Raw genomic sequence first — 25945 nt, forward strand, 5'->3', positions numbered from 1 at the left:
GAAAGAGAGAGAGAGAAAGAGAGAGAAGAGATCGCACACGCATGAGCAGGGGAGAAGCAGGGAGAGAGAATCCCAAGCAGGCTCTACGCTGCTAGTGCAGAGTCCGATACAGGACCCAAACTCAGGAACCGTTAGATCATGACCTGGGCCAAAATCAAGAGCTGGACGTTTAAGCAACTGAGCCACCAGAACTCCAGCATTTTCTAGTGAAATCATCTTACCTAAGCCTCTACAACAGAAGACTTCCTTCTCAACCAAATAATACACATGTATTTTAAATTAAGAGTTTTGTTAAAAATCAATTTAGGTATGTTACTAAGAAAAATGCTATTTGGTGATTCACAGTATCCAAAACTTCAGGACATGACTGAAGAAATTAAAATAAATCTAAAAAAATACAATGTTCATTTAACAGTACAGAAACAAATCTGAATTTGTATACCCATTCTAAAAACTGATAAAAACAACTTCAAAAACTGTAAGTTTCAAAGAGATGTTATTCTCAATTACTTACTTAAATAAAATTATTTTTAAAAAAACACCACTGTCACACTGACATAAAGCTTAAACATACTTTATTACCTATCAACAATCACAGATTTAACTCAGATCACAGATTTAACAAATTGTAAAATTATGACAATACTCTCAACTACTAAGAGTCACATGAGAAAAGACGTAAAAGCAGCTGTAGAATAACTTGTCAAAAACCCATGAATCACTGAAGACTACTGAAGTCACCCACCCTCAAGAAAAGCCTACTGATTTGAAGTACTAACCTTTTAGTTCTGCCCTAAGTCACAGTAAGGGCACCAGCTAGGAGATGTTAAGAAATGGTGGTTATTATGGAAAGAGCCTAAATGTCCATCAACTGATGAATGGATAAAGAAATTGTGGTTTATATACACAATGGAGTACTACAGGGCAATGAGTAAGAACGAAATATGGCCCTTTGTAGCAACGTGGATGGAACTGGAGAGTGTTATGCTAAGTGAAATAAGCCATACAGAGAAAGACAGATACCATGTTTTCACTCTCATGTGGATCCTGAGAAACTTAACAGAAACCCATGGGGGAGGGGAAGGGGGAAAAAAAAAAAAAAAAGAGGTTAGAGTGGGAGACAGCCAAAGCATAAGAGACTCTTAAAAACTGAGAACAAACTGAGGGTTGATGGGGGGTGGGTGATGGGTATTGAGGAGGGCACCTTTTGGGATGAGCACTGGGTGTTGTATGGAAACCAATTTGACAATAAATTTCATATATTGAAAAAAAAAAAAAAGAAGTGGTGGTTAAAAGCAAGTAAAGAAAGGAATCTATAAGTAGAGGCTAAAAATCATAAATGTTTGGGGATGACACACTAATGACACATACACAATAGTTTCCAAGGACATCATAGTAGAATAAACTTATGCTCAAGATGATTCTGAGTAATTTTTAAAAATGTAAAATAATTTGATCAATACAGCAGAAAACAGTGTTGGCTATGAGACTTCATAATGACAGGGAAATTAATCATGGTAAGTAGCATTATAGTCCAAACTTTCTCACCAAGATAAGATTTGTTAGTACTATTAAGACAACTAGCAAACAAACCCAAAAAACTAGAGTTCAACAGAACAGAAAGCCATTTTTTTCCTTTTCATTAACTCTATACCCCTGTAACTATTTTCTGTCCTAAGAAAAAAACAGACTCTTCAGAACACCCCAATTAGGTAAAGTAACAAGGCACTCCATTTAAAATAAATAAATATATCCTGAATTAGGTGCATGTTTCCAATAAATATAAATTTAAACGCAATTCATTTAGGAAGGTTTAAAAAAAATGTAGTAATAGCATTTTGATCACTCTAATGTTAGAATGAACCATTTTAGCTAAAGATTAAATTTATTTGGATAATCCAACTTTTAAAAGATTAATACTTTTTATATCTACTTAACATTATCACAGTAGTACTGTATGAAAGAATGAAAGAAAGATGAGAGCTTGAGATGACCTTGCAGGCTTTTGCAGAACTACCAATCATTTTAGGTCATCTGGTTTGGTGTTGCTATGGCAACCTTATGAATCATGACCCCCTCACCACAATAATTCAGAGGACTGAATTATGTATGAAGAATGTACTGTCAACATGTTTCCTGTAAAAATATACACATTAATGAATTAGATCTTACTATAGTAAATTATATATCTTTAGCCTCAATTCAGTAAATTAAAGAAACTACTGGCCACTAGAGAAACAGAAAATTATCCATATGCCCAATCTGTATAAAACTGTCTCTCATGTCAATCCTGAATGTCAAATCCACTACGTCTTTCAGTTTGGAGACTTTTTAAACAATATGTCTTTCTTTACTGAGAGGTTCAAACAGATGAGTCTCTGTATAATGCTTACCACACTTATTTACAGAAAACAAATTCGATCTCATAATCAAATCAGATATATTATAAACTTAACAGAAATGTCTTTTAGAGTTCACAAAAAAGAACCCTCATCTAAAATGCATACAAGTATTTAACAGTCAAATGTCACGATGTCTACAACTTACTTTCAAATGGATTCAGCAAAAGAAAAAACCGTATGTGTCTATATATAAAATATGTGTAAATATGAGAGGGAAAGCAAATGTGGCAAAATGTTCTCACTGCTGGATCTACGTGGAGTGTATGTGGGTATTCAGAATATTGTTTCAACTTTTCTGTAAAATATTCCCAAGTAAAAAGCTGTGGAAACAAAGGACCCTCACTGGTTCCTAGTCCTCTTGTGTTAGTTTTTACCCTGAATATACACCCAGTCCCCTTCTTTTGAGGCAATTACTTCAAGACCCTCTGCCCTCATTTAAAACAACTGTTACAGAACTGTTACGTCTTTTTTAACAAAATCGTAATTCTAGAAAAGAGTTTTTATAAGTAGATTTAAAGGCCAGTATCAGTGAATTAATTGTTTTACCTGAAAGTTAACATCTTCTTTCTTAAATATTAGTGCTCGAACTTCATCAGGATCTCCATTAAATATAGCTTGCACCAGTGATGGCTAAAATACAAGAGAGTAATAAAAATATTAATCACACTGCATGGATAATTCTAAAGATATTTCCACATAATTTTTAAACCTAAAATTTTTCTTCTCTTTAGCAACAATAATCAATTTGTTTTTGACATTAACCAAGACTTTTATTGAGTCAAATTGTATGAAAGTACAGGATTCCTCCTTGAATAAAAAAGGCCTAATTAAAAAAAAAAAAAAATCAATTCAGTATGGCCAAAATTAGGTAGTACAATAAACACAATCAAACCTGAGTAGAAGCCTTTTGTTTATATATATGGTAAAAACAAAGTCTCTTCCAAATACAAGTGTGACATCTCAACATCTACTTGTGGGACATAAGTTGTCAAACAAGCCATTGCCAGGCCACAATGATGCCCATGAAGGCAGGCCTTTTTGAAAAGTTCTGTTTGGGGCATTCAATAACTTGCACGGGTTAGCATTACCTGTTATACAGATTTAAATCCGAAGAAAGAAAATCTGGCAATTGATGAAAATCACTACTATTCAAAGACCAAAAAATAGCATACACCTGAATAACACGAAGAGGCAAACACGTGCATGTCTAAATATAACAATTTCTTAATCAACAACACTCTCTTTGATAAGGTATCATATTATACTAGTCAAACAAACCAATTGACAACAGCATTAAAAATAAGGTTAAGGAAGTCTGATTCTTTTTCATATAAAAGTGCTGCATGTAAATACATAAAATTCATTACAGAAAAGGTTGTGCCTCGGTGTTGCTAGCAGTAGTAAACCTTTCCTAAAACATACAGTTCCTCATTCTCATTACATCATTTTTTAAAACCACAAAATGAAAACAGAAACGTGGTTGCCAGAACTACAATTCTCAAATTATTTTTTAAAAAGTCTTTGTAAGAGAGTAATACATAGTAAGGAAAGTCTGAGAATGTTAGCTAAACGTCCGAAGAAGTAAAAACCAAAACTGTGTCCATTTTATACACAAGTAATACTGCATCATATTTACATACCTATACTGCTTTTATTTGGGTTTTTAATAAAACTAGTGGAAGCCACCTTATGTTTATTCTTAAAAGATAAAATTTACCCCATTAGTTCAGTAGAAGATAATAAACATAAACTCTCATATCTTACCAATACACTTCCAGAAGGTGGTGGTGAATGTAGGGATTTATTTTCCTGTGGCAATTTAGAAATGAATGCAGGAGATTCATCTTCTACCTCCTCCAAAACAACAATACACACTCGACTCATTCGCTCTTTTAAAACACTAAATTCCAAGCTATGTGATAAAAGTCACAGTTGGAAGAGCACAAATAGTTTTTCCTCCTCTTCTGTACAACACTTAGGATCATTCTCTGAACAGCGTAGCTCGTTTTTTAAAGTTAGTAAGTACTATCAGAAAAACTGAAGTTTAAAATTATGACTACATAACATAACTTCCTAAAAACAACAAAATTCTGTTATTTTCTGTTGGGTTACTGTAATACTTAAAAGAAATTTCATATCAACATGTCACTAACTAAAACGGAGTCCAGTACAAGCTCATCTAAAAATATTTTTCCCTTTCCAAAATAATCATATTGCTCTCTGTCTCACAGAAATTTACTTGCATAAAAAGATTATTGTTTGGGGTGACAACACCACACAATACAGAATGAAATGAGAAACAACTACTGTGACAGAGAGGATTATAGCTATACCCACTCTTGCCTGCAAGGTCATATAGTTACCAGTAGCTGACTTGCTTATAATTGGAAAAAAAAAAAAAATCTCACTATTCTGTTTCCACTTCTAATTTGTCTTCATCTCTTCAGCTTCTGGTTTAAAGCGATACTATCCAGAGGAAAAAAAAATATCTAGAGCTCAGCATAAATTCTTAAAATGAAGCTCAGAGGTTGACAATTCTTTCTGTGTTTGGGAAAGAAAAAAAACAACAACACTCTGCATTAATAGCAAAGCTGCAGTACATTTACATGCGATGAGTCAGACCCCAAGAGACAATAGGACTCTTGGTACTAGAATACAGCTTGATTAATCCAGATATCCCATATAAAGAAGAAACACAGATAGCTTTATTCCCATCGATAGCATAAGCAAGGCAGAGCGTTCATTCTTTCTCCATCAGGCAGTTGTCTGTGGCTGCTCCAGCAAAAGGGCACAGCACCAGGCAGAAATAGTGTTAGCAGAGGATCCTAACGGAACAGGCAGGCTGCGAAGGAATTAGAAGGCATTTGAGCTCAAATTACTGCTTCAGGCTTTTCATTTAAAAAAAGAGAGAGAAAAGCCCAGTAGTTTATCATTCCAGTGTTTCCTTTGATCTCCACATGAATACAGCTTCCATTAAATAGTCTTCATTCACAGGAAAAAACAGCAGACTGTGCATCTTCTTTGAGCCAACTACTTTATTCAATCATCTGCTCTGTGCCAATATAGTTTCCTTCCACTGTGAAAACCGCTACAGTTATCCTTTTCAGTAGATTTCAGATGCTTTCCTGTTCCCCAGATGATCTTGCAAAACGGCCACTGATACCTCCAAGTAGGTAGGTCCTTAAAAAATATCTACAGAACCTCAGGATCGGCCCCACAGAAGCATTCCAACTGAGCAACAGTCTGAATAGCAAAGACTGCAGAACCGCAGGATGAAATGCCTAGTAATGCTCACATGTTACACTTACCAGAGATCTGAGCTACTGCTCGGGGATGTAACTTCCTCTAGCAGGAGAAAAAAATAGTGCATTTGGACAGCCTTCACAATTAGAAGGTTCATGCCAGTTCTGTGACTAATCCAGATCAAACTGAAAAATTCTATAACTGAAAAATGAGTGCGCTTTTAACATTTTCCACTAAAAGCCACAAGGAAATCTGGTGTACTGCCTCTGCTGACTAACACTGGTTTTAGCAAGTAAACAATTCCAAACAGCTTAAGTGCTTTCGTATGTTACAATATAGCAAATGTTTAACCCTATAAATGACAACTGCAATAAGAATGTCTGCAGTGGACCCATAAAAGAGATGGAGAAATATTTTATAACAGAAAAACACAAATCTAAGATTTTATTTTTTTACCAAGATCATTTTTAATATACCAGATGCATTTATTTTCAAAAATGCAAAAAAGTTTAAGCAAAGAAATTTAAGATTTACAATTTCTGTTGTTGAATTTAATCATGTCATATTTTAAAGGAAAAAACCAAAAATTTCATAATGTAAAAATCCTAGCTCTAAGCTTCTGTGGATCATCTGAATTTCACTGAAGAAATTAAGTAATTCCACCTTCCCATCTGGAAATGGAATAAAGCCTTAAATCCGTTACATAGCGGCATAAAACTATTGTTTAATGCCCTAAGTATTCATTTTCTCTATGTCAAAAAGGCACGAGGTTAACATAAAAAAGTCAGATGTTCCTTCCTCTATAAAATTAATTTCCCCAAAGCTACAAGGAAGTGTCAAAAACAACCAATCTATTGTAAGCTTTCCCTTCTTTCTCCATTTATTAAGCATGTGAGTTATTTTCTAACAGAAAAATTACAAATACTATGGTTTCCCTTCAATTTTTGTTCTTTCTCCTATCAACTAGCATTTTTTTAAAATTAAGGAACATAATAGCTATTTTTGAACATTTACGATGTGCTAATAAGTGTTGTACATTTTCATTTAAAACTCACAATAACCTTGCTATGTTTCCATATAATAGAGGGAAAAAACTGACTCAAAAATTAAGTATTTTATCCAGTCATACAAATTACTAAACTTGTGTCTAATTCCAAACACATGCTCTTTCTAATCTAGTCTGCTTCCACTGAGTGTACACACTTGTGCACACACCCCCACCCCACTACTCTCTCAAGATCTTCGCAACCTATACTAGATTGTCAAAGTAATCTTAAAAAACAGGTAACCTATAATGGCTATGAAAAGTTAAGGTAACAAAGAATATACTATTTATTGTCATAATACTCCTAAACAAGTTATTTTTAAATGGGTATTTCAGGGCTAGTGTTACCTCATGTGTTTAAGCTAATTTACTTACCAAAACACAAAAAGAAAAAAAAATCCACATGATATGGATAATATAAGAAATGCCAGAATTTAAGAACAAAAACCATTAAATATCAATCTATTAAAGAACCTGTAATCCTAACATAATTGTACCAAAATACTGAAATATGCTAACAATTTGCAGAGTTGTATTTTAAAGTAAGCAAAATGGTTTTAAGCCAAATTAAAGACATGCAAATATTTTTGCATACAAAATGATGTTAACTATCTCCACATGACTAACTCAAAAATATCATCTTGATATATGAAATATGTAAAAATTAAATCACTGTGGTGACAATATCCTATATTCTGTCTTCAGGGGTTTTTTGCACCCCAAACAAAATCTCTTCTTATACAGACAATTTTAACTCGTTCCAAAGTATTCAATGTGTAAGTTCAGCTACATAGACTTAAGCAGGTACATCCTATTTCTTGTTCTAGGTCAACTTCCGTACTTAGGTCTTTCCCAGCCAGAGAACAAGCTCTTTGAAGGCAGAGACTATGTTTACACACACACACACACACACACACACACACACACACACACACACACACACACAGAGTTTCCTTCTACTTTCTCCCACTTGTAAACAATTTCAATGAAATTAATTCTATTATGTCACAAGACTCTGGAATAGAGTGGTAAAATTATAAAGACAACAGGGGATTCATGTGTATATATTAAGAGTGTGTGTGTATATATATACACACTTACTTTAATCCAAAAACACAAGAGGCATTAAGGTGTAGAAGTTGAGCAACTTAAAATGCAGAAGTTGACAGGATATAAACCAATGATACAGGATGACAGCTAAAATTAAGGCCTCAGGAGGTCAGCCTACCTGGAATTCAAATTCTGATTCCATTATTTATTAGTTGTGTCCTTGGGCAAGCTACTTAAATGCCCTGGGCCTAAATGTCTTTGCACTTATAAAATAAGAATAATAATCTTCAGAGATTTTTACCTAGGAGAAATACAATAATAGCACAGTGATTGAGAATGTAGGCTTTGTAGCCAAACTGCCTGTGTTCTAATCCAGTTTCTGCACTAACAAACCTAACCGTGACCTCAAGCAAGTTACTTAATCTCGGTCTCACTTCAACATCTAATAAAGAACATTAACAGAATCTACTTTATAGTGTTATTCAGAGTGAAGTTTAAAATAAAATGTAGATAATCTTATTATTATGGATATTTAGGGGAGTAGAATGATTTCCCATGTGAAGGTAGTGAGGAGAGGATTACTATCGATTTCTCCCCCTACTGGTGAGATGATTCAGACTAATGTCTAGAGATCTCATTCAGTTGCTAAGTACACTCCCCTCACCCTACCCTTTCCAGGCTTCTGGAGAGACTGCTAGAAGCTTGTCTTAACACTGGAATAACCAAACAAGAATTAAGTAAGCATTACGGAGGGAAGGAAGGAGTAAACTTAGGCAAGAAGTAGGATTATGGGTTTTGCCATTCTTGAACATTCACTGTACTTTACAGTCTAAGGAAAGAGAACTGGCCCATGAGGTGCCTAGCTGGCTCAGTCAGTATAGCACAAGACTCTTGATCTCACAGTGGTGAGTTCAAGTCCCACGTTGGGCATGGAGCCTACTTTAAAAAAATATTAAAAAAAAAAAATTCATTAGGGCGCTTGGGTGGCTCAGTCGGTTAAGTGTCCGACTTAGGCTCAAGTCATGATCTTACAGTTCGTGAGTTCGAGCCCCGCATGGGGCTCTGTATTGACAGCTCTGAGCCTGGAGCCTGCTTCTGGTTCTGTGTCTCCCTCTCTCTCTGCCCCTCCCCCACTCGTGCGCTCTGTCTCTTGAAAATGAATAAACGTTAAAAAAAAAAATTCCTGGCCCATGATATCCAATATAATCAAAGGAAGATGAAAAAACTGAGATAATTGCTGCACTATTTTTTATTATTTAAGTTAACAGCACCATATAGCACTGTTTTAAATCTTCTACTGAATGAGACAGACCCCTAATACAAGGAATTCACATCTTAAAGGAAAAAAAACAGGTAAGCAACTATTTAAAACATTAGGAATGTACAAAGTATTTATGATAAAAAATTACTGACAAAGATAGTGCAAACTTAAGTTCAACAATTTTTTTTTCAATTGAACAATGGTAAGGGGATGTGGTTTTTATCTTGAGGCATTTACTTTTTAAGCCAAATTAAGTTTTTAATAAGCCAATAAATTACAATTCTGACAACTTCATAATCCTTCCATTCTTTATACTAAAATGTATCCTATCAACAGCTTACTCCTACTCTTCACAGAATCACATAATGGAAAGCTGGTTTAAACCTTTGTTTAACGATAAAATATTTTAACATCGCAAAAGATTTTTTTTGGTTCCTAATTTTGTTACACCAAAAGTTTTTAGGACACGTGATTTTTTCTTTCTGCATACAGATTCAATCCAAAGTTATCTTATCTCTTGAAAATCTGTGACCTCCATATTGATTAGCATCGAATAGGAATTTTACTCAGGGTGGATAGAGCAGAGCACGCTAGTGTCTTAGTATTGAAAAATAAAAAGCTTGTGGTGAGAGATGGTAAGAAATGGATTTAAACCATGTTTCAGAAACATTTCTCACAGTTCAAGAATCCTGAACAATCTTCTTGAGCTAGGCCTCATCTGTCCATATATTTTAGAAAAATCCTATGAACAGATTTTAAAAGAAAATGGGGGAGAAGGAGGGGGGAAAAATCTTAAATAGCTCTTGTTAGGTTATTGGTTAGCTTCCTCAGTATTAGTACAGCCACTGAAAAAATGACATTACATATTTAAAAAACGATGAATTCAAGATCCTTAATACATGCAAATTAACTCTCTGCATGTAATATATTTACAAACTAGACCACTTTTTAAATATTTACCCAACCATACTTCCAAAATGGCTGACAACCAATGTTATCCAATGATCTCAAGTGGTTTGACCCCACTGGTATATTATAATGGTATAATGAATTGTTACCCCTTCCATTAATACTATCATATACTGCATATTGTTAACATATATTAATGTTACCTATTATTACTCTGATGTGTTCTACTACGACCTATCTATATTCTGCATCCATTCTTCCCATATTCCATTTGCCCAGAAGACTTAATTTTTAGGTAAGTACAGGGCCTCCTAGAACAATGTCTATACTTCTCAGCCTCCCTTGTGGCTAGAAGCCACAAGACAAAGTTGTGACCAGCATTTTAAGTAGAGGTGTTGTGTGGCTTCCAGAAAACTGCCTATTCCTACAAGGACAAATGGTATATCCACCCTGCTTCCTGGAACATGGATGACTCACCACCATCTTAAACCAAATAAGGACCAGAGTCTAGGGTGATGGAACAGTATATTAGAGGGGATCTGGGTCCCTGAGGACTTTGTGGGACAGAACTGCCATAAAAGCCCTAGACTGCCCACTTCCCAACTCTTATGTTACAAAGAGAAGTTCCACCTTGTATAAGTCTTTGTGATTTTTGAGTCTCTTTACTCAGAGCTGAAACTAACACTAAGTGGTAATCTTCCTCCTCCTCCAATCATCAATCAATGATCCATACTCCAGTACAGTATAGCTACTTAAATTTTCAAAAATTAAAATGGATTATAAACATTAACTGCAACAAACTGAAATAGAAATAACTAACCAGAAAACAGCTCAAAAAACAAATCCACTATATTAATCCGTGGAGGGAGAAGGAAACATATTTATCACAAATATTTTCATTGAATCCTCAATCACGTCTTGTGGATACTATTATCCAATTTATATACGGAAAGTAGAGGCTCAGTAACATCCAGTCAGACAATGACTCATCCATTCATCTGTATTTATTCATCATCTACTATGTGTCAGGCTTTCTGCTAGGCTAAGGAAACAAAATTATGAATAAACAGTCAATCCTTATTCTAATGGAGCTTACATACAAATGAATATTATATACTGCAAACTGCAATAAACTGTAGAAGGAAAAAATTTCTTGGAAAAAAACTAGGTCCACATGGCTGCAGTAAGCAACTATGAGTAACTATGAGGAGCAGATGTAGTTGGGAGAAACAGTTAAACTCAGATTATACAGAATTTTGTAAGCCAAGTTATAAAGTTTGTATTTCCTAAGTGATTGAAAAGTCATTAGAAATTTTTAAGCTAGGCAGTCATGATGATTTGCTTTAAAAAGATTATGTGGCTTCAGTGTAGAGAACAAATTTGAGAAGAAGGAAGCCAAAGGACTAGTTGAAATAATCCAGGAGACTGTTGAAATAATCCAAAGAGTGGGTAATCTGAACTAGGATGCTGGGCATGTAAATGCAGAGACTGAGATATATTTTAGAAATAGGATTTATAGGACATGCTAATAGACCGGATTTAGGGGTGAGGGAGAAGATGGTAACCACAAACAACTCCTAGGTGTTTTATGCAAGCAACTAGTGCTTGCAAGACTTTAAGCAATCTAGGCCTTCTTCAGTTTCCAAAGGTATTAAAATGAGTAGTAAGACTTGTTGTATCATATCTAAGGACCCTTCAAGCTCTAAGTCGGTTCCAATCTTAATCCAAAATATGTATCTTAACATCTACTCTCATGATTTGAAAACAAAGTGTTAACAATCCTGAACCTGTCTAAATTCAAAGAGGAGTATAAAAAAGTTCCTAAAGGATGGTAAGATTGGGTTCCATATTACCCAAGATTCAGTACATTGAAATAATCTAAAAAATGTTTGGCAAAAATACCTTAATCTAAAACATTCAAAATTACAATAGCAACTAATTCAACAAATATTTCCTATTAACATTTCCACTCTACTATACACACACCAAGAGATTATGAAATGCCATATATCATCTCCACATTCAAAGACCTTATGCAACCTAATGATTTTTTGGCTATGACACCAAAAGCACAGGCAACAAAGGCAAACAGAAACAAAAGGGACTACATCAAACTAAAAAGCTTCTGCACAGCAAAGGAAACTATCAACAAAATAAAAAGACAATCAAGGGAATGGGAGAAAGTATCTTATCTGTAACCATATATATCCAATAATAAATTAATATTCAAACTATATAAAGAACGCATACAACTCAATAGCAAAAAATATATAAATAACCTTATTTTTTTAAATGGGCAAAAAACCTAAATAAATATTTTTCTAAAGAAGGCCATACAAATGGCCACAGGTACATGAAAGGGCACTCTTGTGTTGATAAGGATGTGGAGAAAAGGGAACCCTTGCACACTGTTGGTTGAATGTAAATTGGTACAACCACCATCAAAAACAGTATGGCACTTCCTCAAAAAGTTAAATATAAAACTACTATCAGATCCTGCAATCTCACTTCTGGGTATACATCCAAAAAAATGAAATCAGTATCTCAAAGAGACATCTACCCTCCCATGTTCATTGCAACATTATTCACAAAGACAAGATATGGAAACAACCTAAGTGTCTGTCAAAGGATGAATGGATAAAAAAAAAAAAAATGTGTATGTATACACAATGGAGTATTATTCAGCCATAAAAATCAAAGAAATTCTGCCATTTCCTACAACATGGATGAACACAGAGGACATTTATGCTAATAAAATAAGCATAAATAAGCCAGACACAAAAAAACAAATACTGTATGATTCCTCTTACTTGAACTCCTAGAAACAGAGAGTCGAATGGTGGCTGCCAGGGGCTTGAAGGTAGAGATGGGGAAACTCTGGTCAAAGAGTACAAACTTTCAGTTTTAAGAATAGTAACTTTGGGAGATCTATACATACAGCTACAGTTAACGATACTGTACTGTATACTTCAAATCTACTGAGAGTATATCTTGTGCTCTTACCACAAAAGAAACAAAAAAGGTAACTATGAGAGGTGACAGATGTATTAATAAACATACTTTTAGCTTGATAGTAGTAACCATTTCACAATGGACATGTATTTCAAATTATCACATTATACACCTTAAGTAATACAATTTTTACTTGTCAATTATACCTCAGTAAGGCGGGGGGGGATGGGGGGCACCTTATATAGCCTAAATGAGGTACACAAGAAAAATTAACCAGTACAAGAACACAAGTGATAGTAAAAAGTAGTGTAAAAAGTAGTATATACAGAGACCTAAATATGAAGTATAAGAAAAACCTGCTACTAATTAAGTCATTGGTAAGAGTATAGCATATTAACAATTGTAATTGGTACATAAAGATATCTTCTAATTGTCCATTCTCTTAAAAAAATGATGGCTTTTATGAAACTGTTCATAAACTTCATTGTTGCTACTTTTTCCTGATTTATTGGAAGGGTGCTTTCTCAAACCAACAGTCAACTAGCTAGAATATCTAACCAAAACCTCCTCTTGACGATTACATTTCTAAGAAAATCGTTCAAACCAATTTATTTGTTAGTTTTATTTAACATTAATACTATTTACAGGGGCTTCTGGGTGGCCCAGTCAGTTAAGCACTGGCTCTTGATTTCAGCTCAGGTCATGATCTCACGGTCGGGGAGATCAAGCCCTGCAATAGGCTCTGTGCTGACAGCTGACAGCACAGATTCTCTGCCTAGGATTCTCTCTCCCTCTCTCTCTGCCCCTCCCCACTAGTGTGCACATTCTCTCTCTCTCTCCCTCCCAATAAATAAATAAATAAATAAACATTTTAAAAAAACTATTTACAATGCCAGACTAATAGTTTAGTTACTCAAAGAGTAGACAAGTGCCAAACAGAAATAAAAAATAAGCCACATACTTTAAAATTTTCTAGTAAATACGTTTTAAAATGGTGAAAATTAATAATAGCAGTATTTTATGTAATTAAATAGATCCCAAATATTATCATTTCAGCTTGTAATCAATATAGTTATTGGATATTTTACATTTTTTATCACCTTCAAAATTTGTTGCATATTTTATACTTAAAGCATATCTCAATGTGAACATTAAATTTTCATTGGAAATAATAGATCTGTATTTAGAGATCAAAAAATTTACAGTTGAGAATGTAAATACATGTGCCTGAGTTGTTACAATCATATATATATTTTTTAACGTTTACTCATTTTTTGAGAGACAGAGCATGAGTGGGGAAAGGGCAGAGAAAGAGAGAGACACAGAATCTGAAGCAGGCTCCAGGCTCTGAGCTGTCAGCCACCCAGGCACCCCACAAACATATTTTTTAAGTTCCAGTAACTAAATCATGTATTCTTAAAATTTAGATTAAACTAAATCAAGAATTCAGTTCCTCAGTTACATTAGCCAGCCATATCTGCCTAGTGACTATCGTATTACACAACACTGGTTTAGACCTATAAAGACTAACTTTTTAAAAGTTTAACTGTTCTAGACAGAAACCTAAAATATGCTACCTACATCACTGTCTCACAGAAAAGAACATCGATTTTTATGATGGCTCGGAGTCAATAATATGAACATACACTGTTATTTATTGTTAGACTGCTTCATAGTAAAATAATCACAACAGCCTTAGTTGACTGCTCCTAAATATTTCTGTCATAACTTGAATGGTTCACTAGTTCTCTTTCTTTTCCCCTTTGTTTCTTCCCTAAAAACACATACATCTCTCTAATTTTTCACAGTATTAGCCCTGGCTTGAAGGCAACAACATTATTTTCATATGAAACAAAGTACATGAACTTCTTAGGTCCCATTTTCTTCAGTATTCAAAGGTCTCTTCACATACACTAGGGTTCCATACAGAATGCATAAGTTGAAGTTAACAAAAGTTGACTAGCTATCTGTCAGCACATTACTTCATTTCTTTAGGCACCTTTGTTTTGCTGTTGAAGCAAATGAAATTGATCAAGTTGTTTTCAGTTCTGGCATTTTATAACTTTATGTCCCTTTTCTGATAAGAATAGGTTGATTCATGAAAGGAAGGTACCAGAAGTAGTGGTAGTGACCATCAATTAGATTTCTTCAATAAAATTGGCTCTGAGAAAAGAATAAGTTGGGTAATATTTAACCCAAAAAGGGCTAAAGGGAAAAAAGGCAAAGATCAAGATAAACACGTGGAGGCTAAAGAACTTGATTTTCAAAAAAGAACTAACCAATCAAAAGATATAGTATGACTGAATGGATTTTAAAAAACCAAGATCCAGGGCTCCTGGGTGGTTCAAGTTGGTTAAGTGTCCGACTCTTTAATTTCGGCTCAGGTCATGATCTCACAGTTTGTGAGTTTGAGCCCTGTATCAGGCTCTGTGCTGTCAGCTTGGGATTCTGTCTCCCTCTTCCTCTCTTCCTCTTTCTCTCTCTCTCTCCCTCCCTCCCTCTCCCCCTCCCCATAAATAAATAAACATTTAAAAAAAAGATCCAACTCTATGTGGTCTACAAGAGACTAACTTTAGATTTAAGGGCACATGTAGGCTGAAAGTGAAGGGATGGAAAAGGTATTCCATGTAAATGGTAACAAAAAAAAGAACAGTGTGGCTAAACTTCATCAGACAAAATAGACTCTAAGTCAAAAAGTGTCAAATGGGACAAAGGAGTCTATATAATGACAAAACTAGGAAGAGAAATACACACACCAACATTAGAGCATCTAAATAGATTTAGCAAACACTGACAGAACTAAAGGGAAAACTTGACAGCAATATAATAATAATAGTAGCAGACTTCAATATCCCATTTTCAATAATGGATAGAACATATGACAGGTAATCAACAAGAAAACATTTGGCTTGAACACTATAGACCAAATGGGCTTAACAGAACATTCCACCCAACAGTAGCAGAATACACATTGTTCTCAAGCACACAAAGAACATTCTCCAGGATAAGTTGACATCTTAGGTCACAAAACAAATTTCAACAATTTTAAGAAGAAATCATACCAAATATCTTTTCTGACCAAAACAGAATGAAACTAACAATCCATAGCAAAAGGAATACTGGAAAAATAATGTGTGGAAATTAAATAACACACTCTTGAAAAACCAACAGATCAAAGAAGAAATCAAAAGGCAAGTTAGAAATATCTCAGTATCTAGAGACAAAAACAGAAACACAACATACCAAAACTTATGGGATGTAAAAAAAGCAGTACTAAGAGGGAAGTTTATTTTGATAAACACCTATATTAAAAAAGAAAGACCTCAATGTCAGGCACAGGGTTGGCACTAAACTTAGGTCTCTGGAATTTTATTCCAGATTTCTGGGGTCATTTCATTCACCCATACTTTCATTCATTTCTTCATTCAATAAACACTTATTGAACAACTATTACACACAAAATAAAGATAACATTATAGTTAAAAGTGCCAACTTTGAAACCATATTGCATAAGTTATCATTCAGATGATACTTTGCAGGAAAAGAAAAAAGTCAAACAATGGGAAGTAGAAAGAGCAAAAAGTAAACCTCTCCTTTTCTACCAATATTTTTTAGCTGTGTGCCCTTTATTAAGTCATATAGCCTCTTTGTATCTGTTTCCCCAAATTTAAGTGAGAATAATGATGGAGCCTCATAAGATTGTAGAGAACACATGAAAGGGGCTTAAAACATCTTGTACTATAAAAATGGTGAAAAGAAAGACCTCAAATAACCTAACTTTACACCTGAAGGAGCTAGAAAAAGCAGCAGCTAAACCCAAAGTTAGCAGAAGGAAGAAAATAATGACTGGAGCAGAACTAAATGAAATAAGGGGAAAAAAGCTGGATTGGTTATTTGAAAATATTAAATTGTCAGAACTTTAGCTAGACTAGGAAAAACAGAGAACTCAAATGAAACCAAAAGTGAAAAAGGAGATGAGACATTATAACTGATGCCACAGGAAAGGGGGGAAGGGGCGGAGGGGTGGGTGGGAAGGATAAGGGATTACTATGAACAATTATAATGCCAAGAAATTGAGTAACCTAAAATAAATGGATGAATTCCTAGAAACATACAACCTACCAAAGACTGAATCATGAATAGAAAAAGACTGAATCAGTAATCAAACACCTCCAACAATGAAAAGCTCAGGACCAAATGGCATTACTGGTGAATTATACCAAACACTTAAATAATTAATGCCAATCCTTCTCACACTCTTCCAAAAAAATTGAAAAGGAACACTTCTGAACTCATTTTATGGGCCAGAATCACCCCGATACCAAACCAGACAAAGACACTACAAAAAAAGAAAATTATAAGCGAAAACAGAATTCCTGACAAACACAGATACAAAAAGTGTCAACCAAACACTAGCAAACCAAATTCAACATTACATTAAAAACATCATACGCCATGACAAAGTGGGACTTATGCCTGACATGAAATCATGGTTCATCATACAAAAATGAGTTAACACACGGTATTAACAGAATGAAGGATTAAAAAAATGACACAATCACCTCAATAGATACAGAAAAAAACATTTGAAAAAATTCAACACCTTTTCATGATAAAAACTTGCAACACACTAGGAATAGAAGGAAAGTACCTTAACATAATACAGACCATATATGAAAAGTCCACAAATTCAGTGGTGAAAAACTGAAAGCTTTTCCTCTAAGATCAGAAACATGGCAAAGATGCGCTCTCTCATTACTTCTATTTAACACAGTACTGAATTTTCTAGCCAGACCAATTAGGCAAGAAAAAGAAATAAATGGCATCCAAATCAGAAAGAAAGAAGTATTCTGTGTGCAGAAGACATAAACTTTGTACAAAACCCTTTAGATTGCACACAAAAAAACCTTAGAATTAATTAATTCAGTAAAGGTGCAGGATACAAATATTAACCAAATCAGTTGCATTTCTATACACTAAGAATAAACTATCTGAAAAGGAAATTAAGAAAATAGTCTCATTTACAACAGCATCATAAACAATAAGATAATTGGTAATAAACTTAACTAGAAAAGTAAAAGACTTGTACATTAAAAAATTACAAAACATGGATGAAAAAATTAAAATGACATAAACAAAAAGATATCCTGTGTTCATAGATTAGAAGACAGTATCATCAAAAAAGAAAAGATTAAAACGGGGAATAACTAAAAAACAAACAAAAAGAATAACTGAGGAAGGAAGATCTCACAGATGCAGAAAAAAGGGGGTTGTAGTAGTATGGAGGTGGAAAATTACCTTGAGTTATGAAGAGAAGATCTTTGTCTTCTGAAGCAAGAAGGAAGGGTTGATGTAGGTAAGTGGAAGTGAAAGTATAAAGTTGAAAAGGAGTAAGTGTGAATGTTTAGCAGCTGAAAGTAATGGGTCATGAGGTCTAGGCTGGATAATAATAAAAATACAGAAGTGCAGGTAGTTTCAGTACAAGAAACAAATTGTGGGATGTGCTTAGTGGAGTATATGGTTAGAGCCAAGTGGAGAGTATCGCTGGTGTGGAAGTTGGTACACTGGGAAGTATGATATTCAAAATGTCATCTACAAAGAAATGAAATCATGTAGATAACTGATATAACTCTGACCCAGATGCAGAACTGCGGAGTGAGATTTGACAGACAATAGCAACAAAAAACAGGAGTCACCTAGCCAGATGGCATGTGCTTCAAAAGATTTTTTATAGATAGGTAGACTTGTAACATTCAATAGCTATAGTGGACAACTGGAAGAATGCTGACGCCGCTTCCCTCCCTCCTACACACACAGACACACACACACTCACACACACATTGCCAAGATATACTGGCTATGAGCAGAGGAACAATAATACTTGAGCAGACCTCTGGAGAAGAATGTACTTATGAAAACACAGTTTCAATTAAGACAGGAAATGGAATGGACTTCCTGAAGAGTAGAGATTCAAGAGTTATACATGAGACGTTAAGGTCTAAATCAATATTTAAATGACTGTTTTTAGATTTGAGTCCTCATGGCTCGTGAGTTGAGCCCCACATCGGGCACTGTGCTGACAGCTCAGAGCCTGGAGCCTGCTTCAGATTCTCCCACTTGCTCTGCCCCTCCCCCACTCGTGCTGTCTCTCCCCCCCTCCCAAAAATAAACATTAAAAAAATTTTAGATTTGAGTCTTAAAAGAAATAATTATTTCCTTCAAAAAGTATGCAAGCAAAAAATTTAACAAGATGAATATAACAATTTAGGTTGTTTTCTGGAGTACACTCAGTATGCCAAAAGTAACAGAGAAAGGGGAGGAAACCATTCTGTTGTCAAGTATGTAGTACTGTATTTAAGCAACATTTTTAAAAGTTAGATTATTTTCTTCATAATTTTGATTACCTCAAGAAGTAGTTTGAAATTAAGCAAAAGTATTTATCAGACTGAAGGCTAGAATGAACTAGTTATTTAAGCTGTGTTACTGCTAAACACCTTATTTGATCTCTTATTAGTATAATTTTTTGGCTGGGATGTATGTTAACTAGCAGAATCTCTGGCATATGACTTATGTCCCACCAGGCCCAGGATAAGCACATTCTCTGAAATATAATTTTATGTTATTATTTACATAATTATTTCTCAGCAACTGCATCAAAGACAACTTATGTCCAATATTGCAAATTAGCAGAGTGTACGATTTTTAAACAGGCTGAATTTCTGCCCTCCTTTAAAAAAAAACTAAGGAGAGGTTATTTGCAATTCATTCTGGTTTCTACAATGTGGTGACACTGGGATAAATAATATCCCTTTAGAAACTGGAGAAACTTTTCAATTTAAGAATAAGTTGCTATGGTTACCCAATGTTTACGTTTATAACCAATAATTACGTGAGACGTCCAAGGGATTCCCACAAAGTGCAGTAAAATCAGTAAGTAAAGTGTATGCTAGTTATTTCACACACAAACTGGGACCACATACACCACTTCCCTTTCAAAGCAGCTATCATTTAGGAAATACTAAAGAAAATGATTCACATCTTTCTAAACTGTAGAAGGGTGGAGACAAAAATACTAAAACTTGTAACTATTTTAAAGTCCAAGTGATGACTCAGAAAAGAACACTTTTCATATTCTTCAGCTCCCTTTACTAAAAAGTGCTATCTAAAATTTTATAAAATAGCTTCTATTGTTAAAAGAAGGAAAGGGTGTTTCTAATGTGTATCAGGCATGGAATTTTTTTGGATAAATAAGACATGCCGTTGATAAACCTGCAAAAAGCCATGCTTATAACTTGATGTTACTTCAGAGTAAGACAACATCCAATTCCTTTAGATGTAGTCAATTTTGAACTTCTTAAATGGAAAGAAAGGGCCCCTATCAGAATTGATAATTAGCTCAACTCTTGACTAACTGGGTAATTAAATCTGCATCAGTTACTGCAGTACAGAAATGTTTTTGCCTGTTTTGTTCATAGTCTGAACATTCAGTAGTTGAGAATACCCATGAAGTTTTTGACCCAAATATAATTCTAATGTGATCTTAAAATTAATGAGACTCATCATTACATCTCTGTTTTTTAATGTTTAATTTTTGAGTGAAAGAGGAGAGAGAGAGAATCCCAAGAAGGCTCTGCACTGCCAGCACAGAGCCTGATGTGGGGCTCAAACTCACAAACCGCGAAATCACGACCTGAGCTGAAGTTGGACAGACATTCAACCAACCAAGTCACCCTGGCGCCGCTCATCATTATATCTTAATGGGCCTTCCACAAAGTGTCTACTTTTCTGTATAGCAGACTTTCAAATATTTTGTTCTTTAACATTAGGGCTACCCTAAACTAAACTAAAACAGCATGTTATAGTCAACTGGTTTAAACAATAAAGAAACTTACCATAAACAACAAGAAGTGAAATTATGGTGGTTCTAAGGTAACTGACTGACATCTAGGCTCTGGCTGAGTCTTCTCGGTCAGACTCAGTACGGCCCTCAGGATAATTCCCTTCATAGTCACAGATAACCTGCCATACTTCAAGGCCATCATATCAGACACATATTGTTGCCCAGCAGAAAGGGAAGTTTCCTGCTGTGTCTCTCGTTTTAGGTGCAAGGAAGACTTTCCTAGAAGCTACCTAACCTGACTTTTCCTGACATGTGACCAGTCTTGGTTCTTATGTTCTTTCCTAAACAAATCACTACTAGGTAGAGGAGGATTAGCTTTACACTATTAAGGACTTTTCCAAGTCATGTACAAGAGGAGTAACCAACCAAACAAAACTGGGGGCTTGCAAGGAAGGAAGTGGGTGATGGCTGGTGAATGGACAACAAATAGTATGCTTTGTATTACACTGAAAAACTGAAATTGACATTTTATTTCAATAGTTTACTTTACTAGGGGTGCCATCCAGTAATCCAAGGGTACCCCTTGATTTCTTGATTTCAGCTTGGGTCATGAGCTCATGGTTCATGAGATCAGGCCCTCAATCGAATTATCTCTCTCTCCCTCTCTCTCTCCAAATAAATAAATAAACTTTAAGAAAACAGTTTATTTTCTCATTCTTGTTAATGAATCACAACACACTAGTGCTAGATAATACTGAGGGCTATAGAGATTTATTTTTAAAAGGGGAAAAAAACAGTCACAAGTAATTTATCTTAAAGCAGACTAAAGGCAATCACTTTATAAATGCCATTAACAAGAGTATATTTTAGTGTATGAAATATTAAAATTACACTTTAATTTTGACCCATTAAAATTAAAGTTTTATCTCAAAAAAAGTTTCTCATTAATCTCATTTTCCTCCTCTAGGAAAGGTCAGGCTAATTCCTAGACATAGGTCAAACTACATCTAGAGTAATGAGACTACATATTTAAAGCCAGGATGATGGTGGATCTAAAAACCGTATCATAAGTGTCAATGAAGCTGAAGGTATTTTGTCTGAAAAGGAGTCAGGGAGAATATGATAGTGTTAAAATGTCTGAAGTGCTATCACTGTGAAGAGATACCAAATGTGCACAGGTCTAGAGATAAGAACTAGATCAATGAATAATAATAACAAGCAGCAAGATTAGATTTGGTTCAATATAAGATAGTACTTTTACCTAGCATTATTTTATGTGAAGATGGAACAAGGCTGGCTGAACATATGAGGCTGGGATGAACATCCCAGGTAATGTGAATACCTATGACAATTCTAGGTACTTTATGTGTACTCAGTTGTAACATGTCTGTCAAGTAATTTCTACTTCCAATTTCACAGATAAAACTCTGAGGTGGAAAAGTAAAACACTGGAAATTACATGGCTAACAAGTAGAGAAAAATGGACTCTAACCCAGGACCATTTGTTTCCAAAGCTTAGCTCCTACAAATCACACATCTAAGAGACGTTAAATTAGCAGTTGTTAAGGAAGCAAACAGGTTCTGAGTTGGTGAGAACCAAAATACATCTGATTTGAAGTCCCTGATTTCAAAATTAAAATGCCAGAAATGAAAAGTATTACTCCCTTCCATTTGATTCAGCAGTTCCTAGTTTAAGAATGCTCTCACATCTATTCCTACATTGCTTCCTCACAGCTATGCTCTAAGGTAAGCAAGCTAGGGAGACACTATTTCTTGGCGAGAGAAAGAGAGAGAGAGAGAGAAAGAGAACAGCAAGGATGAGTTCCTTCAACTTTCTTCTGGTTTACTTTCAAAGATATTTGTACCTTCGATTTTCCTCTCTGATCTTTCAGTTACTTGTGGCCATTTATTAAACACTTCTTACATGCCAGATACCGTACCTTAATGACTTTGCAGTCATTGGGAAGGAGCTTATACTCACAGAAGAAAAAGTATTCAAAGCCACTTGTTTCACCCTTGTTTCACCCTACTGCAATCTGACTTCCATACTCACCATTCAAGTGAAATTGCTCTAAGGTCACCAGTGGTAACTTATTACAAAATCTGCATTTTTCTCAACTAGTCTATAATACTGGATACCAATGATCTTTATTAAAACTATCTTCCAGGGGCGCCTGGGCGGCTCAGTGGGTTAAGCATCTAACTCTTGGTTTCTGCTCCGGTCATGATTTCATAGTTCGGGAGTTTGAGCCCTGTGTCAGGCTCTCTGCTGTCAGCACAGAGCCTGCTTCGGACCCTCTGTCTCCCTCTCTCTCTCTACCCCTCCCTTGCTCTCTCTCTCATTCTCTCAAAAATTAATAAATAAACATTAAAAAAAAACTCTCTTGCATAAAATTTTCACCTCTATGTCTAAACCTTCTGTTTTGGTCCCTTCCACTTGACTTTTCTTCCACCATCCATATTTAAATACTGGCTTTTCTTTCGGCCCACTTTTCTTACCCCTGTCTAATAACCTCCTCTTGGACAATCTCATCTATGATATCAGCCATCATATTTGATACTTTCAAGTCTTTATTTCCAATCCTAACCTCCAGACACAACTTCCACCCTCCATATTCTAGATTATCTCAGACTCAGCATGTCAAAAATCAACTTACCATCTCTAGTCCACTCCCCCAAAGTGTTCTTTTCCTAACCTTCCCAGATTGGTTAATAGTAATGGCATCACCATATATATACAGTAGCCCAGAACACAAAGAATTATAATAGAAGCCTACTCTCACTTCATCTCCCACTTCTTTTTCTTTTTTTTTAATGTTTATTATTTTTGAGAAAGAGAGAGAGAGAGAAAGACAGACAGAGTGCGAGCAGGGGAGGAACAGAGAGGGAGACACAGAATCCAAAGCAGGCTCCAGGCTCTGAGCTCTCAGCACAGAGCCCGACGCAGGGCCTGAACTCACAAACCATGAGATCATGGCCTGAGCTGAAGTCGGAAGCTCAACTGACTAAGCCACCCAGGCGCCCCCTTCATCTCCCACTTCTAATTGGTCACCCACTCCTAGGCATTTTACCTAAAATCCTCCTGAACTTTCTTCACAGTGATCTATTTCAGACCCACTTAAGTCCTCAACCTGAGTTATGAAAACCACTTTTTTTTAATTTATTTTGATAGAGACAGAGAGCAAGTGGGGGAGGGGGAGGGAGGGAGGGAGGGAGGGAGGGAGGGAGGGAGAGAGACAGACAGACAGAGGATCCAAAGCAGGCTCTGCACTGACAGCAGAGAACCCAACGCAGAGCTCAAACCCTCGAACTGCAGGATCATGACCTGAGCGGAAGTCAGACACTCAACCAACTGAGCCACCCAGGTGCCCCGGAAAACCTCTTAACTGGTCTCTCAATTCCTGGTTCTCCTTTCTCCACTACTATCCATCCTTATAGTAAACATAGATTCTTTCACAAGAATGCTTTCCTTTCGGGAGTTCATCTGGTCCAAAGATATACAAGAGACCCAGGAATGGCCAGAAGACCACTTACTCCTAGTCACATGCTAATTCAGGGATGAACATATGATCAAAGCCAGATAGGGTCTTTCTTAGGACTTGCTTTCCTGCCAAGGCTGTCAGGAAAGATACTCTCTTTTCTTTTATAATTATAACTAAGGACAATGTAAGCTAAACTGCCTGTAGGAGAGAAAAAAAGACAAAATGTTAAAGGGGTGGGTGGTGATGGGGAATCTACTGTCACCAAGTCCTGGATCTAGCTCTGCCTGGCCAGTAAATTTCCTTTTGCATGTAAATCATTTTGAGTTGGGATTTTTGTCGTAACCAAGAGTCTTGATTAATAATTCTCTTTATCACCAGTTACTTTCTAAATCATAGTTAAAATATTATTTGCCTTTTATTTAGTCACTAAGTTTTATTAAAATACACTAAAGACATCCACCACTTATCTTGTCTTTAAGTTTCACATATATAAATGTACTTGGTGCAATTCAAATATACCATGTCGTTTCCTGTAGCTGTGCCTCAGAATATGCTGTTCCCCCTGCTTAGAATGTTCCCTTCCTACCTGCTTACATAGAAGGGTTGCATTACAATAAGGCTGGAAAATCAGACAGGGGCTAAATCATGAAGGGCCTTGGATGCCACATTAAAGTATATACATTTTAACCTGAATACTGGGGAAACCACCAAAAAAGTTTAAGTCAAAAAGTGACATAATCAGATTATATCTTGAAGCCTCACTGTGCATACAGTGTAAATGATGGCCTAAAAATGAGGTGGTATTAAAGACAGAAAACAACAGCAGGCTGCTGTTATTGTCCAACCTAGGGACTACAAGGGATGACGAAAGGAGTAAACTGGGACTTGGGACTTTTCTGAGAAAAAAGTTTGCCAACTCTTGTCAATAGCATTGATAAGTCTTTCAAATTTTTTAAGCTAGCATTTCTTACAATACTGTAAATACAAGGAAAAGGGAGGCCTACAAAACTTCGCATGAAAGATTTTACTGAAGTATCATTTATAACAAAACAATAAAACTAATTTTATGTTGAATAAAACGATTTAAAACACAGTATATATATCATACAATAAAATTGATATTTAGTAACAAAATTTTAAATAATTTCTAAAAATATGGGACAAACAATACTCATAAAAGTATTAAGTGAAACAATATATAAAATATATTCTAATTATGCTAAATAATGATCAGAAGATTTTTAAGTAACAACAGATTAATTAAACTCAGTGGCAGGATTATGGGTACTCTGTTCTTTCCTTCCTGTGTGCATATAATTATTTTTTTCTGATTCTTACCATGATTCTTTCATGATTCTTATTTGCTAAACCCGATCACTACTTTAGAGGTAAGAAAAATAACTTCTACAAGGGTTAAATGACAAAAGTTCACATTCCAAAAAGTAACAGAGGTTAGGACCAAAATTTGAAGAGTGACTAAGTGAAGACTGACTGTTCAGAAGCAAACTTGCCAAACCAGAGCCATTTAACAGCTCCATACCCATAGCTCCAGGGACTAGAACCACTTAGCACTGAATGCAGAGCAGAGCTACAGAGACCTGAAACTTGCTGGGCTAGAACTGCCTCTCAATTCATACCTCAAAAGCTATCAAATATCTAGTGAAGAGCAGAATGCAAAGGGTAATTTAAGATGCCTGTTTTCATAATTTTGTTCTCATATAAATAATCCTTTAAAGAAGAGAAAAGGAAATAATAACAGAC

At 35.3% G+C, this 25945-nt stretch overlaps 1 protein-coding gene across 12 annotated transcripts in view; it reads right to left on the reverse strand.

Moving 5' to 3' along the window:
* ANKRD28 (ankyrin repeat domain 28) overlaps positions 1–25945 on the reverse strand; it is a 191290-nt gene that overhangs the window by 110096 nt on the left and 55249 nt on the right. For 6 of the 12 annotated variants that reach the window (XM_053221474.1, XM_053221471.1, XM_053221472.1 and 3 more), the window contains one exon: positions 2949–3032. In XM_053221474.1, the coding sequence (XP_053077449.1) occupies positions 2949–2962 (14 nt within the window). In that variant the 5' untranslated portion in view covers positions 2963–3032. The other 6 variants (XM_053221473.1, XM_015068483.3, XM_053221469.1 and 3 more) reach the window with 2 other exon arrangements.

This window comes from Acinonyx jubatus, chromosome C2 (genome assembly GCF_027475565.1).
Source record: "Acinonyx jubatus isolate Ajub_Pintada_27869175 chromosome C2, VMU_Ajub_asm_v1.0, whole genome shotgun sequence".
In the NCBI taxonomy this organism is placed as follows: Eukaryota; Metazoa; Chordata; class Mammalia; order Carnivora; family Felidae; genus Acinonyx; species Acinonyx jubatus.